The sequence below is a fragment of the Lampetra fluviatilis genome, chromosome 25 (genome assembly GCF_964198595.1).
Source record: "Lampetra fluviatilis chromosome 25, kcLamFluv1.1, whole genome shotgun sequence".
NCBI classification, from domain to species: domain Eukaryota; kingdom Metazoa; phylum Chordata; class Hyperoartia; order Petromyzontiformes; family Petromyzontidae; genus Lampetra; species Lampetra fluviatilis.
The window spans coordinates 5,707,765-5,723,511 of record NC_136299.1 but is presented as its reverse complement, the minus strand read 5'-3'; the positions used below and the strand labels follow the sequence as shown (position 1 = coordinate 5,723,511).

The window sequence follows — 15,747 nt, the reverse complement described above, 5'->3', positions numbered from 1 at the left end:
TATTGTATTGTGAAATATAGAAAAGGTCAGCGAGTCACGAAACGTGAATTTACCAATTAAAACAAAGAACGTACATGGGTACAAATTGTATGATAAGTCCGAAAATTAATAATCATAAATTTTCAAGAATAAACCACAACAGTCCCAGACCACAGCAAGACAACAACACAGGGCCCTCAATAAGACTGCACATTGGTGAAGGCGGTGAGTAACATAACTCGCTGGCGGGAGGTTTTCTTTTAACTTTCTGACCCGCGCCCCTTTTGACAGCTATGGAAAAAGCGCTTCAAAGCTCATCGGATTCCTCCGGGATAAAAATCGAGATTCTTGTTCTTGTAGGACAGGGGTGGGGAACGTCCGGTCCGCGGGCCGTATGAGGCCCACGAAATCATTTGGTGTGGCCCTGCCAAGGCAACCGCGGGCGGGACTCGAAATTCAATAAATCTATGAAAAAACCTGTAAAAGCAGTTGCGAGTAGCAACATCATCAATACCAGCTAACATCACACGCCTCGCCAAAGAGAAGCAGTTCCAGCCATCGCATTAGAGGTGAGTTAATTAAATGTTTGACCAAATATAACAGGCTAATTTTTAAGTTGATAATTTTGTATGGCCCGCGAATCTATATATATAAAATCGCAAATCTGTCTGTCTGTCTGTCTGTGTGTGTGTCTGTGTGTCGCCGGACCATACGCAGTTTCATTGGACGGCGGTTGCCCCTGGCAACGGGTAGCGACGCATTCGCTGCCGGGTGGACGCCATTTTTAATTCCCGTTAAAAATATGCGCACGCATTTGTGGTATAAACTCGATATACCCAGCGTTGCCCGGGGGGAAAATACATTTAAAATCTTATGAAAACTTTCAAACATTACATACCAATGAAAAAACAACTGTGTAATTACTTTAAACCCGACGCGCCAAGAATCGATTCTCTAAATCGCGCAAAGGAATCGAAGGTTGTAGATTCATTTAGATTCGGACGATTCCCGTTTACTATAAGTTGGTTAAAGTCGATATAAACTGCTACGAACGGGAAATATCCGGCGTTGACCGGGGCAAAAATGTAATTAAAAACTCCTGAAAAAATAACAAAAATAAAATAACAATGAAAATGAAACTCTATCATTCAAAATGTAAACCCCCAACATGCCAGGAATCGATTCTTTGAATCGCACAAAGGACTAATCGAAGGTTGTAAATTACTTTTGGATCGCGCTTCCTCTTTAATATAAGTTGCTTATAGAGTTGAAATAAACTGCTACGAATGGCAAATATCCGGCGTTGACTGGGGCAAAAATATAATGGTGAGGGCGGTTGTGAGTGGCGATTGTGAGTGGTGATTAGTGAGTGGTGAGGGGAGGTTGAGTGGTGAGGGTGAGTGGTGAGGGTGAGTGGTGAGGGTGAGTGAGGGTGAGTGGTGATTGGTGAGGGTGTGATTGGTGAGGATGAGTGGTGAGGGAGAGTGGTGAGGGAGAGTGGTGAGGGTGAATGGTGAGGGTGAGTGGTGAGGGTGAGTGTTGAGGGTGAGTGGTGAGTGGTGATTGGTGAGTGTGTCATTGGTGAGGATGAGTGGTGAGGGAGAGTGGTGAGGGAGAGTGGTGAGGGTGTGATTGGTGAGGATGAGTGGTGAGGGAGAGTGGTGAGGGTGAATGGTGAGGGTGAGTGGTGAGGGTGAGTGTTGAGGGTGAGTGTTGAGGGTGAGTGGTGAGTGGTGATTGGTGAGGGTGTGATTGGTGAGGATGAGTGGTGAGGGAGAGTGGTGAGGGAGAGTGGTGAGGGAGAGTGGTGAGGGAGAGTGGTGAGGGTGAATGGTGAGGGTGAGTGGTGAGGGAGAGTGGTGAGGGTGAGTGTTGAGGGTGAGTGGTGAGGGAGAGTGGTGAGGGTGAGTGTTGAGGGTGAGTGGTGAGGGTGAATGGTGAGGGTGAGTGGTGAGGGAGAGTGGTGAGGGTGAGTGTTGAGGGTGAGTGGTGAGGGAGAGTGGTGAGGGAGAGTGGTGAGGGTGAATGGTGAGGGTGAGTGGTGAGGGAGAGTGGTGAGGGTGAGTGTTGAGGGTGAGTGGTGAGGGAGAGTGGTGAGGGTGAATGGTGAGGGTGAGTGTTGAGGGTGAGTGGTGAGGGTGAATGGTGAGGGTGAGTGGTGAGGGTGAGTGTTGAGGGTGAGTGGTGAGGGAGAGTGGTGAGGGAGAGTGGTGAGGGAGAGTGGTGAGGGTGAATGGTGAGGGTGAGTGGTGAGGGAGAGTGGTGAGGGTGAGTGTTGAGGGTGAGTGGTGAGGGAGAGTGGTGAGGGTGAATGGTGAGGGTGAGTGGTGAGGGAGAGTGGTGAGGGTGAGTGTTGAGGGTGAGTGGTGAGTGGTGATTGGTGAGGATGAGTTGTGAGGGAGAGTGGTGAGGGAGAGTGGTGAGGGAGAGTGGTGAGGGTGAATGGTGAGGGTGAGTGGTGAGTGGTGAGGGTGTGTATATATGTAAGGTTATTAAAAAATATATTTTTCCCCCGGGCAACGCCGGGTACTTATGGCAGTGATGTTATATACATATCCAAATGGCCCTTGGCAGAAAAAAGGTTTCCCACCCCTGGTGTAGGGGGTAGGGGTGGCTCGTGGCATCGGGCACGCACCAATTATAGGGCTGAACGATTAATCGATTTAAAATCGAAATTTGTAACGCGATTAGCAAATTTGAAATGTCCTATTACTTTCTTATTTGAATGTTTTTTTAATATAACTTTATTTATTTAACTTAACAATTGTTATATGTTTGATTGTTCTATTTCAATTAAAACATCTCAATAAAGGCATGTTGGAAGCAATTCATATATTTTAAGTTCTCATCCTTGCATTAGAATATACAGAGCAGTTTATATTTTGATGGTATCGTGTGGCAATGCTCCATCACATTTAAAAAAATCTGTTACACAGTGAATATTGAACTGAGGCTTGACTTTTAAAAATGTAATCGCAAATCAAATCGCAATATCTGTCAGAAAAAAAAATCTCGATTTAAAGCTTTCGTGACTGCAGGGATTCATCTTCTTGGTTCTTTCGGTAAAGTCACGTAGAAGGGAAATAATAAAATAATAAACATAAAACATAATAAAAGGTGTTTATGATGTTTCATTTTTATTATTTTATTATTTCCCTTCTACGTGACTTTACCGAAAAAAACAAGAAGAAAAAAAATCGCAATTAGATATTTCCCCCAAATCGTTCATCCCGAGTTCCAAACGCGCTCGGCGTCACGTGGTCCGGCGGGCCGGTCACGTGGCGAAGGGGGTCCGCAGAGGGAGCGATGGCGGCGGGTGTGGTGCGGTGCTACGCGCGGAGGCGACGGCGCAGGGCGAGGAGGAGTGAGGAAACGAAGGAGGAGGAGGGTGAGAGGAGGGAGGTGAGTGGTACCTGCAGCGGATCGGCCACCACAAGGGCCGGATCCTGCTGTCGGGAGACGAGGTGCGCGCGGGGAGGCGGTTCGTGACGGCGGCGAGAGGTGGTTGATGATGGCCGAGGTGGTGATTAAGGGAAGGGAATGTGGTGGTGGTGAGGTGGAGGGTGATGTGGTGGTGATAATGGTGGGTTGGAGGTGGTCGTGGTGATGGTGAAGGGATGCTATAGTTCTGAAGGCGGTGGTAGTGATAAGGTGGTGTTGTTACGTGACAGTGATGATGTTGATGGCGGGGAGGATGCGGTGATTGGTAAGTCGGAGGTGATTTTGGTGTTGAAGGGCAGAGTGTGGTGACGTGGAGTAGATGATTTTCACGAGGAAGGTGGTGATGATGATGGTGAGGTGTTTATGGCACAGCGGCCGTGGGGTTGGTGGGTCACGCAGACAATGGCACGAGCGCCAGACTCACAACTTGCGTGGCTCGGAGGTGGCCCGTGGAAGGCAGTACAGCAAGTAGTAGGGCCCACCCTGCCCGGTAGTTTTAGTACTGCCCTCTATGTGGGAGGCTTGGGTGAGTAACGGGCGAGTTTGTCACTGAACAATTGTGATCGCGTCGCTCTCCAGGTTGAGTTGTAGTAACGAGCGTTAATGCTGCATCACGTTACGAGTCTGAATTCTCGTTTTCAAGAGGGTCCTACATTTGGTTGGTTTGGTAAATGGCAATGACATTGTATATGGTGGCAGTTGTAGGAGGACGTTGGGAGAACCCGTTGGAAACCCATGAAAAACAGCGGGGAGAACACACAAAGCTCCACACTCACCACACCACACACTAACATAACGCTCACACTCCACTCACACTCTTAAGAACACGGGGAGAAGATAAACACTTAAGATAGAAATGCGCCCGAGTCGGGAATCGAACCGGTACCCTTGATGCTGTGAGACGCGAGTGTTCCAGTAGATCATCGATTATCCGGCGGCCTCGGGGGGAAGGGCGTGCTGGATTATCTTGGAAGCCGGATAATCAATGATCTGCTGTACTACTGCGCCGCCACCTTGCCACACTGTCAACCCATAGGGATATAAATCCACGTTGTGATGTCATGATGCGCGTTGTTGAACGTGTGGCTGCAGGTGGCGTGTGGCCGTGGCATGGAGGTGACGGCGCGCCTCGTGTCGCTTAAGTACCCACTCATGGTGTCGCGCAAACACTGCGTGTTCACGCGCTGTGCACCAGGAGCCTCCCCGCATCGAGAGCCCTGCTGGAGCGTCACCGATTGCCGGGTACGATGGCGCCGGTGTGCTGGGGTGCCCGGCCAGAGCACTCGCCAATTCTCCATTCCCGCTCGTGCATCCGAGATGCGCCAGTGCAGGGCCCGTGCAGCACGGTCGGTTTTCCACTGGCATTTTATATAATCGTGCTCTGCTTGCCTTACAAGACACATGAAGCTGGTTTAGAGCCAAGCAGGGCTAGGGGTGGGGATAGTGAGTTGTGCAATGTGTGCGACGTTAGTTGGCGGAGCTCGTAGGCGTCGGCGTCTACGCTGGTCTTGATGTCATGAATTGCACATGACGTCAGCAGCACGGCTTGGCTTTGGCGCAGTGGAAAAGCAACCCGTGCTTCCTGACCCACACCGTGCTGGCTTGGCACGGCCCTAGCATGGCTCGGATATGCCAGTATAAAATGGTTATAAGAGATGAATTACCTCTGGGTAATTAAATGTCATGTCAGTCTTCACACTGGCTAGTTGATAAGGGGTAGCTCAGGACCGGCTCCGATATCACTCGCCGCCGTGCTGGGAATTAAACTCTGGTTGTGGGGTTCATAGCACAGTGGGCGAAGCACGTGATAGATGACACTGGTGCTGTATTACTCGGTTCTGCGTCGCTACATTTGCCTCTTGTGGTCCAGGCCTCCCTTGAGAGATTTGTCTCCTTGGGCTCTCATCTCATTACAGGATATTTACTAAATATGCAACTGCTGCAGGTGCAGCCATACTGCCTCATTCAGCATCTCTGCACCCAGGCTGCCCACCGTGCGCCACTGCGCTTGTGCTTTGCTGGGGCTATGACTCAGCTCAACAGTGGCTTGGCTGCTACTCGTTGCATAGGTTTGTGGTTGGAATTTGGCAGTCCGTCCTAGTTAATACTTTGGTGTGTATTTAATCATAAAACACTACACGCCATCTGCTTTGCAGCGGACAATAACGTTCCTGTATAATTTGCAAGAGTAGGCCACTCTGTGCTGACGTCAGTCCAAATTTTCTAAATTGAAAAAATTACACGACAATTTACTTAGCAATCATTGTCTCTACTGTAAACTCATTTCAGAACCTTCCTGAAAATACTAATCACCATATCATCATCATCATCTATAACTTATATCTGTTGAAGGAGATTAAGATTAAGACTTTCAAAACTAAGCAAGCATAATAACAATAAATAGTAATAGACATTTTCGATGTGCATTGCCTGCGTTTCACAGAGCATCAACGGCGTGTACGTGAACGGGGAACGGATTGATCCCGGCACGCCACGCGTGCTCTCCGTGGGCGACACCGTGCAAATCGGCGTGCGCCTCGACAGCCAGGAGAGCCCCGAGTTCGAGTACCGCGTGGTGCGTACGGCGCTGCGGACTTGCTTCGCCGAGTCGCCAGCGCCGTCAAGTTCGGGCTCACCGTCCGAGAAACGCAAGCGTGAGGAGGAAGCGTGTGCGGTCGGCAGTGTCCTCCACCAGCCGAGGCCGTTCACTGGCAAGAAACCCAGAATGGACGCCGCCCATTCAGGCCCTTCCCAGGATAGCGGAGCCAGGGAGCTCGGAGATGCGCCATCACGAGAGACGCAGGAGTCGACCGGCGACCTCCCTCGGAGGTCAAACCCAGGCAGCTCGCGGAGCGGCGGCGGGGAAGAGGATGACCCCACGCAAAGCACCTTGAAGAGCGCAGCAGCGGAGAAGGGCGAAGGACATGGAGGGGATTGTGAGAGTGTGCGGAGCAGCCCCGCGGCGGAGCCCTGGCCCTCCCCTGTGGGAATTGCCGACGAGAAGCGAGGGAAGCGCTGGCTTGGAGCCGCCCCGTGCGAGCCCGGCAAGGACGACGCGGTGGGAGAGCGCAGCGAGCGGGAGTGGCGCCGTCTGCAGCGTGAGCTTGCGGAGGAAAGAGAGAGGCAGCGGCAGAACCAGCTGGCACTCCGCGAGCAGCAGATGCAGCTGGAGGTGCGGACGGCAGTTGACGGCAGGGAACTGCGTGCACATGCGTGTGTGTGGCTTCAACAGTGGTGTTTGTGTGCAGTTTCATAGGATTATAAAATTATGCACTCCCAGAATGCTGTGTGGCCAGTGGGATGTGCTAAACATAGTTTTCTTCATGTGGAGGAACAGATGTGGGAAGGAGGCAGATAGTCTACGTATTTTGCACACTGGTTCCACTTTAGCTCAGCATGCACGCTACTCCACTGACAACTGGTGACGGGGAACACCGCACCGCCTGGCGTATGGCGCTGCTGCAGTGGTGAGGATGCTGGCGGTGATGCTATGGCTGCTGCTGTTGTTGTTACCGCCGCAGCAAGAGAAGACTGAGAAGAAGCAGGTGATCTGCTCCTTTGAGAACGTGATGGAGAATGAGCTGCAGTGCATCATCTGCTCCGAGCTCTTCATTCAGGTGCTGCTAATGCTGTTATTACTGCTGCTTCTGCTGATGTTGCTATTGTTACTGCTGCTTCTGCTGATGTTATTGCTTCTGTTGATGCTACTGCTGCTGTTACTGCTGCTTGGATGGTTTTATCGATTTAATCAGATTACATTACAGGTGATTCATTATTATTATTATGAATGCACTCCTGCTGCTGTATCGCAAGAGCCGTAAGTTTGGGTTAAGAGTGTTTGGCGTGGCCCTCCCCCTGTGCGATGCGGTGGTGGTGGTGGTGCAGGCCACGACGTTGAGCTGTGCTCACACTTTCTGCCGCAACTGCATCGAGGAGTGGCTGAAGCAGAAGGAGCTGTGCCCAATCTGCCGCGCAAGCCCCACATCCAGCACGCCCTCCCTCGTCCTCGACAACTGCATCGATCGCATGGTGGAGTCGCTAGGGCAGGAGAAAAAGGCCGAGAGAGACGAGATCGTGAGAGAGAGATTGCAGCTCGGTGTGTCTTAACGCCGCGCAGCGCACCACATCCCGCACAGTTACGCATCACTCATAATGCCCAGGACAACAAAGTCGAAATGTCTCTCTTTTTGGATTGTGTCCTCCCTCTGTGCCCCATACCAATTCAGCCCAAGGGGCATCGGCATCGACTTCTCGGGCGAGAGGTTTGAACTGGGCGCCGGAGAGGGAGTTGGACGAGGACCGCCGCTGGCCGCTTGCGCGACCGAGTTGCCCCCTACGCCGGAGAGGGGGAGTGGCCCGGGCCCGCATGAGCGTAGTCCGGCAGCGACGCGCAGAGACGCAGGGCACCCGGAATTCCGCCCGTGCCAAAAACTCCACTACCAATATTGTGGGCACACACATACTGTCATCCTCGTCATCTTCATCGTCATCTTCGTCGTCATCTTCGTCGTCATCGTCGTCATCATCTACAACTTCATCTGATGAAGATTAAGTCATTCTTAGCCACCATGGTTTACTCGCCGTGACACAATGGTCGGTATGCCGGGAACCAAATGTTCATATTTGCGAGTGATTATTCATTCTCATAGGTGCCTACGACCGATGTTTTGTTACTGGTAAGAATAGAACGGTCGTGATACCACCTCGTCTATAACTGTTAATTATACCACCTCCTTACTACGGACCTCGTCATGACGTGACTGGCCTCTATGATGCGGGGTACCTGTGCAAGTGACGTGCCGCCTCGTGTGTGTGTGTGAAGCTCGTGGGTGTTCGTTGCGGTGAGCGAGTGCTGTGAAGCTGCTCGAGTTAAAATGTTTTCTAGCAAAAATAAATCCGCAGTGTCGTAGAGCACTAAGCAGACAAATAATGAAGGACATTTTTTTTCACATCTCATCAGGCATACGGCCTTGTGGGAGTGCATATTTCAACAAGATTTCAAAATATTGTCGCGTCAGCAGAGTAGGGCTTGCTTGAGCCACTTGGTGAACTGCTAGATGCTTCTAGGCAAGGATATCGGTTCTCGTTCGATGCTAAACTCATCCACAACTCGACTAGCAAGCATTGCTCGATCAGCGTTTTGCATTGCAGGCAGCACGGAATCACAGCAGGCAACACGGATTGCTGGTGGTAATGCCGGATTCCAGACAGCACAGGGATTACTGGCTGCGCTTGGATTTCAGACAGCAGTGTGGGATTACTTAACTGTGGTTGGTTACTTATAGCGGTGATTACACCATAAACTATTCTTAAATTGATCCTTATGGCGGTACCCCGGGGTACCAAATAATAAAATATGGTCGAGGCAATTAAATATTTTATTTCTGGGACTTAGCTCCGCAACTGGGGTAACCAATTAATCCGACATCAGTGCCACTCCGCGATGTCGAAACGCAGCGAGGACGATTGCGCCGAAACCCTGAACGCTCGCGGTACGCACCGTAGTGGTGCATCGTGTACAGCTCGTCGAGATTAGTCGATTGCCACATCGCCGACCATCAACAGACTCAAAATGACTGCATCACGGACATTATGCGAGAGCCGGGGTACTATGGTACCCCGGGGTTACCGCCATAAGGTTCAATTGTGAAATACGGAATTCTTTGCCCTCTGCTATGGAAAAATTAGCACGACCTTCGTGAAACTGAGCATTTTCTGGGTAAACAAGTTAAATCGTTATCATCGACAACCTCACCTTATGAAGGTGAGGCCGTCCTTTACGAGCGTGGCTTACTCGGCGTTACACGGGGGTCAGTTAACCAGAACTGAAGTTTCGATTTAAAGCTTTCGTGACTGCAAGGATTCGTCTTCTTGGTTCTTTCGGTAAAGTCACGTAGAAGACAGCACGGTAAAGTCACTTCTACGTGACTTTACCGAAAGAACCAAGAAAACAGAACTGAAGTGTTCACAATTTTGTGCGATCAATTTTAACTCACTCTCTTTTTACTCTTACCAGGTCAGGCCCACTGAGCTAAACAGCTCTTTTTATCCAGAAGCGACCTGGCCACATGATAGATTAACGAAGCGGCTTATGTGGAATTTTTTATCGGCCAAATGGTCTAAACATCATGTTTTTTTAAAAGTGAAGGGGAAAAAACGGAGAACCTGGAGAAAAATCCAAGCGACCACGGGGTGAACATGCAAACTCGAAGTAGTATACAGTCACTTGTTCTCGTGGTGCCTGCGGCCGTGACCCCCACCCTTGCCCGTTACTTATTCTGCCACTTCTTTTCTATGAACGTCGTCACTACATACGTGCTGCCCTCTATGATGGGAGACACCTGCGCTGGTGATTTGCTGACCAATAAAGTGTGTTTGTTAAGAAGCTCGTGGAGTTTGTTGCAGTTTTGTACGAGGGTGGAGGGATGTTGTGGAGGTGGTGGAGATGATGTGAGAGTAGCTGGATGAGAGGAGGTGGTGGATGAGATCTTCACGAACACCCCCCCCCCCCCCGTGGCATGTTTGACTTTACACTAGCAGGAGAACTTCCCGTAGATGGCCTTGTAATCGGGGTGTGGGACAATGCGGTGTTGTAATTGGCTAAAATTCACTCAAATTAAGCGAAATCTCACGAGTGATTTACTCGCTGGGCTTGGGAATTGTTTCATAACAATTCAGTCGAAGTATGGGTCTGAGAACACATTCCTGCGGAGGGAGCTGGTAGGAACGTTGGGTTGCTCGGTCAATGTCCAGGGTCAACGGCGGCGTGGTGTATTCCGCAAATATGCCCGACTGTGAGGGCGGGCACAAGCCGGCGTGAGTAGGTGAAACGTTGAGTTTTATAAGGGCACCACGGAGTGACCAGCCCCTCCCCACCCCTCCCACCCCCCACCCAGCCCTACCCAGCCCCACCCTCCCCACCCAGCCCCTCCCCACCCAGCCCCTCCCTGCATGACGGACACAATAATCCCCTGTGGGCTGGTGTAACCAGGAGGTTCCTACCCGTATTATGGTGTGTGAGAGTGCGAGTAAGTATGCGTCTCGGTGTAAGTGCATCTGTGAGTGGGTCTGTGAGTATGCATTTGTGTGGGTTGGTCTCAGTCGACGAGTCACTGTGTGTGTCCGCGGTCTATGTGAGTTTATGAATCACCTTGCGAGACCTTGACTATGGGTCTGGATCTGTGTGAGTATGGATCTGCGAGTACAATATATGGGTCTGCAAATCGATGAACCCGAGCTGATCAGTGCATGAATGAGTCTGGAGGGGTGCGCGCCGCAGGACTGTTTACACCGTGACGTCACGCGACGGTGACATGACGTCACGCCCCTGGTCCGTCGCGTGGCGTCATATTTCGTCACGGTGACGTCAAGTGGTGTGCTGGGCCTGGCGCGGCCCTCAGGCCCCGAGCGGAACGCGGCTTCTTCTCCTCCTCAGCCTTCTCCTCCCCTTTCACACCCCCCCCTCCTCCTCCTCCGTCTCTTCTTTCTCCTTCAACTCAACCTCCACCTCTTCCCTCAACTCCCCTTCCACCACTTCACCCACCTCAACTCTCACCTCATCCTCCACCTCCTCTCTCACCTCCTCCACATCTACCACCACCTACCTCTTCCACCACTTCCTTCCCCTCCGACTTCATCACCCACAACCACCTCTTCACCCACCTCCTCTCTGACTTCATACACCTCCCCCTCCTCACCCACCACCTGCCTCCGATCCAGCAACTTCATCTCCATCACCACCACCACATTTGACATCACTCACCAACCTGGTCTACCACCACCACCACCACTCTCACCACCACCTCTCTCACCACCACCACCTCTCTCACCACCACCACCACCTCTCTCACCACCACCACCACCTCTCTCACCACCACCACCACCACCACCTCTCTCACCACTACCACCTCTCTCACCACCACCACCTCTCTCACCACCACCACCTCTCTCACCACCACCACCACCACCACCTCTCTCACCACCACCTCTCTCACCACCACCACCACCACCTCTCTCACCACCACCACCTCTCTCACCACCACCACCACCTCACCAACCTGGTCCACCACCATGTCCACCATGACATCAAGCGAGACGATCTGCATCACGGCGGACGGCGTGGAGATCCCCGCCGAGATCGTAGAGCTGCAGGAGATCGAGGTGGTCACCATCCCCATCGACGGCTCCCTGGGCGACGACGACGAAGAGTCTCTGGGCCTCGAGCCGCTGGGCTCGGGAGCCGACGACGACGACGACGACGTCCGCCACCAGGAGGTGATCCTCGTGCAGACGCACGAAGAGGTGGTGGGCGAGGAGCTGCACGCCGTGAGCCTCGACCACATCCTCATCCCCGTGCCCGCGGGCCACGACGGCCTGGGCGACGAGCCCCTGGCCGAGCAGCACAAGGCCTTCAAGCGCAGCGGGGCCCACAAACGCGGCAACAAGATCTCGACGTCGGTATCGCCCGCCGGCGGCGCTAAGCGCGGCGCGGGGGGCCTCCTAGAGGCCGAGGCCAAATGTGCGGCCAAGTGGGACCACAAGCAGGTGCAGATCAAGACCTCGGAGGGAGACTTCTCCGTCACCGTGTGGGCCTCGGGTAACTGCTGCACATGTGGCCTCTCTGTGTACGTCTGTGTGTCTGTATACCGATGTCTCTGTGTGTCTGTATTTTCACTTTTCTCCCCAGGCTCATCATAGCTGTGCCCCCCCGTCTCTGTCACTCTCTGTTTCTGCCCGTCTCCTCTGTCTCTGTATTCGCGTCTGTATCTCCCTCGCTCATGTTTGTAGCCTCTCCCCGTTCCTCTCTGTTTCTCTCCGTCAGTCATCCCTGTGTCATGGTTCGAGGCTTGAGGCTATCCCCGTGTCCTGTGTGCAGAAGACAAGATGTCAGAGATGGAGGAGATGTCACTGGTGGAGGAGGTGATCCCGCAGAGCTCTGTGGTGCTTGACGAGGTGGACGAAGTGCATCATCACTTCGCGCAGCAGCGGAAGGGGTCGGCACCCGGGATTCCCGGCATCGACCTCGCCGACCCCAAACAGCTGGCGGAGTTTGCGAGGTGAGTTCACCACTAAAAACTCGCCACTCTTAATCCCACCATAAACTCAACAATAACTCTAATCCCATCATAGCTCATCACAAAACTGGCCACAATCTCACCAAAAACTGATTTCTAATTTATTCTAAACTCGCCATAAATTGCCACAAACTTGCAGTTAACTTAAGCAAAGCTCATGCAAACTCACTGCAAACTGGCCACAAGCTCGCAGCAAAACTCATTCATCACTAACTATAGTGTCACCTTGAACTCAACCCAAAATCGACGTAATCTTATCATCAATCTCGCTAAAAACAACCCAAACTGATTATAAGCTCAATCCTAAGCTCGCCATCAATTTACCCCAAACTCACCACAAACTTAACTCAAACTCATCAAAACTTCACCCTCAATTCAATCAAACAAAACCCATAATTCATCACAACTTTACCGGAAAGTTACCTAATATCACCATCAACATACCCAAATCTCGCCACAATCTCACGACAAATCTACTTCTAATTCAGCCCAAATGCACCCCAAACTCTGCGTAAACTTACCCCTTCCGAATGCTGAACTCAATGTAAACTCACCTTAAACTCATACTGAAGTTACCCCAAACCTACCAAAAACTTCACCCAATACACACCCAAACCTTACCATAAACTAACCCCCAGCCTAACCCTCAACTTTCCCTTCATCACAAACTCATCATAACTACTCTAACTTCACCCCACACCTCACCATAACTCTCACCTCCGATTAGAACGGTTGGCTATGTACGGTGTGAAAGACGTTCAACATACATACACACAACTCATCCTCGCCCTTACATTATCCTTTTAATGTCACTCTAACCTAAACGTAAGACTAACCATTACCATAAACTTTACCTTAACTTACCCGTAACCATTAACTTATCCATAACCTAACTATTCTGATGTAACCCTAACCTAACCACTACTAGAAACAATTACCTTAACATAACCATTGCTGTTATTAAACTGTTTATTATTTCAGCAGGTAAGGCCTTATTAATCTATATATCTCTTTTCAGAAGTTTGCTGGCCACAAATGATAGCTTCATAAAGTGGCTTATCATGTGGACAATACTCTAAATGCATGTTTCTAAATGTGGGGGGGGAAAAAATCAGAAAACCCAGAAAAAAATCCACGTGGCCACGGGGAGAACATGCAAATATACAGGTGTCAGGGTTGGGGTCGAACCCAGGACCTGTATACCAGGCGAGGCAGTTAACATCTCACCCTTTACCTTAACGTAACTGAACCCTAACCTAACCCTTACCCTCACCATTACCTTAACTTAACTCGAACCTAATCATTACCAGGTTCCCGATTTGTATATGGTAGGCCACCGTGGGTAAAACTGTGGTGTATATGAACCAAAAAAACGATTCTTCACCGCAAACATTAAAGGTCATGTGACGTCATTCGAAAACGAGTAGGTCATTGTGTACCAGCGTCAGAGTTCAAATGTGAAAAATGACATCACGCTTTTCTTAGCAATCGTCACTGCCGACTACGAAAACTTGGCAGGACCCTCCGGAAAGGGATTCTTGAGACTCGGTGAGCCATTCATGGGTAAACGAGTGTAAATACAAATGATAATACTTTGTCTTGTAGCTTCCTGAGTGAAGTTTTTGAAAATAATCCAAAGCCTGTGATCTCTGTTTTCAGAATGAAGCCTCTCAAAGTAGCCGACGTCGAAGTGGATTCGTCAAAAACAATCGCTTGTCCTCACAAGGTAGAGCCTCCAGCTCACTCGGGCTCCATCCTGACACGCGCGAGTGTGTGTGTGCTGCATGCGACGATGGGAGCAACTTGACCCATTGCACCCCATCTGTGGGGAAGAAATTCATGGCTCTGACTATGTACGTGCGATTCTGCATCTGTGGCGTCCATAAGCTCGCGTAGAAATCCACAGACTCGTACAGAGATCCGTGGACTTGCTGGCTTTCTGGCTGTGCTCACGACTTCGTGTGTCATGGCGAGATGAACTCGGTGGGGGGGGGGTGGTGTCGATGTTTCTGCCCAGGGTTGCACCAAGATGTTCCGCGACAACTCGGCAATGAGGAAACACCTGCACACCCACGGGCCGCGTGTACACGTGTGTGCCGAGTGCGGCAAGGCCTTCGTCGAGAGCTCCAAACTCAAGCGGCACCAGCTGGTGCACACCGGAGAGCGACCCTTCCAGGTGAGCAGCACACACCGGCGCCACCGCCGCCACTTTGCGAGCGGCAGGGCCTTCGTGGTGTCGCGCCTCGTGTGCTGGGTTGGCCGTGCAGCGGGCGGCGGTGGTGGCGCTCCGTGTGTCTTCCCAGTGCACGTTCGAAGGCTGCGGGAAGCGCTTCTCGCTGGATTTCAACCTGCGCACGCACATCCGAATCCACACGGGAGACCGGCCCTACGTGTGTCCGTACGACAGCTGCAATAAGAAGTTTGCGCAGTCCACCAACCTCAAGTCGCACATCCTCACGCACACCAAGGCCAGGAAGAAATGAGCGCGTGGACGCTGTGCCGAGAGAGAAGCTGTCTTCGTCTCCCGTCACCTCCGCCTGGCAGCGCGCGCAGCCCCCAGAAACTGAAATGAAAAATGAAATTCCTTCCACACCCGACTTCCTCCAAAGACTGAAATCAGGAATGTTTCTGCAATGTAAGATTACCGCATCGTTCCTGTCATGGTTGTGTTGATATCAAAGGTAGCCGGTGCGGTTAGTTGAAGTGGAGACCCTCGCGGGCTGTGCTAACTCCAGTGTACTGCTTTTTCACATGTAAATATTTTTCAGTTAATGACTAACCTGTAAGCTGTACTATGTTGTATATCCCTTTTTATTGATTTAAAAGTAAAAAAAGCCAACTTAGAACATGTTTGAGCACCATGGTTATCCTTATTTAAACATTGGCAAATAGAGGCTCTTATTAGTTGTCCTGCGTAAATTACAGGTAAGAACAATTTTAGTCATTTATATTTTCAGGTGAATGCGTTTGAAGAATTGCGACGGCAGGAAGTGTGCCCCTGTGTTGTGTCCGCGTTTATCCCGGAGCCAGAGGCCGCACTCTTTTGGTGCAAATCGTCAAACTCCAAATTTTTTATCGACATTTTCAAGCTAAAAGCTGAAATGCGCCTGGCACTAAGTATTATCGGACTGTTTTCACAATCTAGCCATTGTGTTTAAACAATGCTGTTATAACAACACCAATCATGACAACACCAATCATGACAACATTACAAATAACTCGTAATAAACGCTCAGGTTGCGCACGACCCGCA

General features: G+C 51.0%; 2 protein-coding genes across 3 annotated transcripts; both read left to right on the top strand.

Moving 5' to 3' along the window:
* Window positions 1-3,380: 3,380 nt before the first annotated feature.
* RNF8 (ring finger protein 8) lies at window positions 3,381-9,786 on the top strand. Its single transcript, XM_078868047.1, has 6 exons — window positions 3,381-3,443; window positions 4,513-4,662; window positions 5,864-6,592; window positions 6,942-7,037; window positions 7,306-7,516; window positions 7,647-9,786. Exons 2-6 carry the CDS (start codon window positions 4,531-4,533, stop codon window positions 7,970-7,972), a joined length of 1,494 nt encoding a protein of 497 aa, XP_078724173.1. The 5' UTR covers window positions 3,381-3,443; window positions 4,513-4,530; the 3' UTR covers window positions 7,973-9,786.
* A 1,005-nt stretch (window positions 9,787-10,791) lies between these two features.
* LOC144941866 (transcription factor YY2-like) lies at window positions 10,792-15,747 on the top strand. 2 transcript variants are annotated; one of them, XM_078868357.1, is made up of 6 exons: window positions 10,792-12,016; window positions 12,296-12,476; window positions 13,980-14,042; window positions 14,154-14,220; window positions 14,512-14,670; window positions 14,798-15,747. In XM_078868357.1, the coding sequence occupies exons 1-6, from the start codon at window positions 11,491-11,493 to the stop codon at window positions 14,975-14,977; spliced, it is 1,176 nt and encodes a 391-aa protein (XP_078724483.1). In that variant the 5' UTR covers window positions 10,792-11,490; the 3' UTR covers window positions 14,978-15,747. The 2 variants fall into 2 exon arrangements, with proteins under 2 accessions (XP_078724483.1, XP_078724484.1); XM_078868358.1 differs by lacking the exon at window positions 13,980-14,042.

What these genes read in the sequence shown, in the direction of transcription:
- RNF8 (XM_078868047.1), top strand. Translation starts at nt 4,531, where the DNA reads ATGGAGGTGACGGCGCGCCTCGTGTCGCTTAAGTACCCACTCATGGTG. An exon ending in GGAGCGTCACCGATTGCCGG is followed by an intron (nt 4,663 to 5,863) that starts GTACGATGGCGC and finishes TGCGTTTCACAG; the next exon opens with AGCATCAACGGCGTGTACGT. An exon ending in GCTCCGAGCTCTTCATTCAG is followed by an intron (nt 7,038 to 7,305) that starts GTGCTGCTAATG and finishes GTGGTGGTGCAG; the next exon opens with GCCACGACGTTGAGCTGTGC.
- LOC144941866 (XM_078868357.1), top strand. Translation starts at nt 11,491, where the DNA reads ATGTCCACCATGACATCAAGCGAGACGATCTGCATCACGGCGGACGGC. An exon ending in CGTCACCGTGTGGGCCTCGG is followed by an intron (nt 12,017 to 12,295) that starts GTAACTGCTGCA and finishes TCCTGTGTGCAG; the next exon opens with AAGACAAGATGTCAGAGATG. An exon ending in CAGCTGGCGGAGTTTGCGAG is followed by an intron (nt 12,477 to 13,979) that starts GTGAGTTCACCA and finishes CGCTTTTCTTAG; the next exon opens with CAATCGTCACTGCCGACTAC.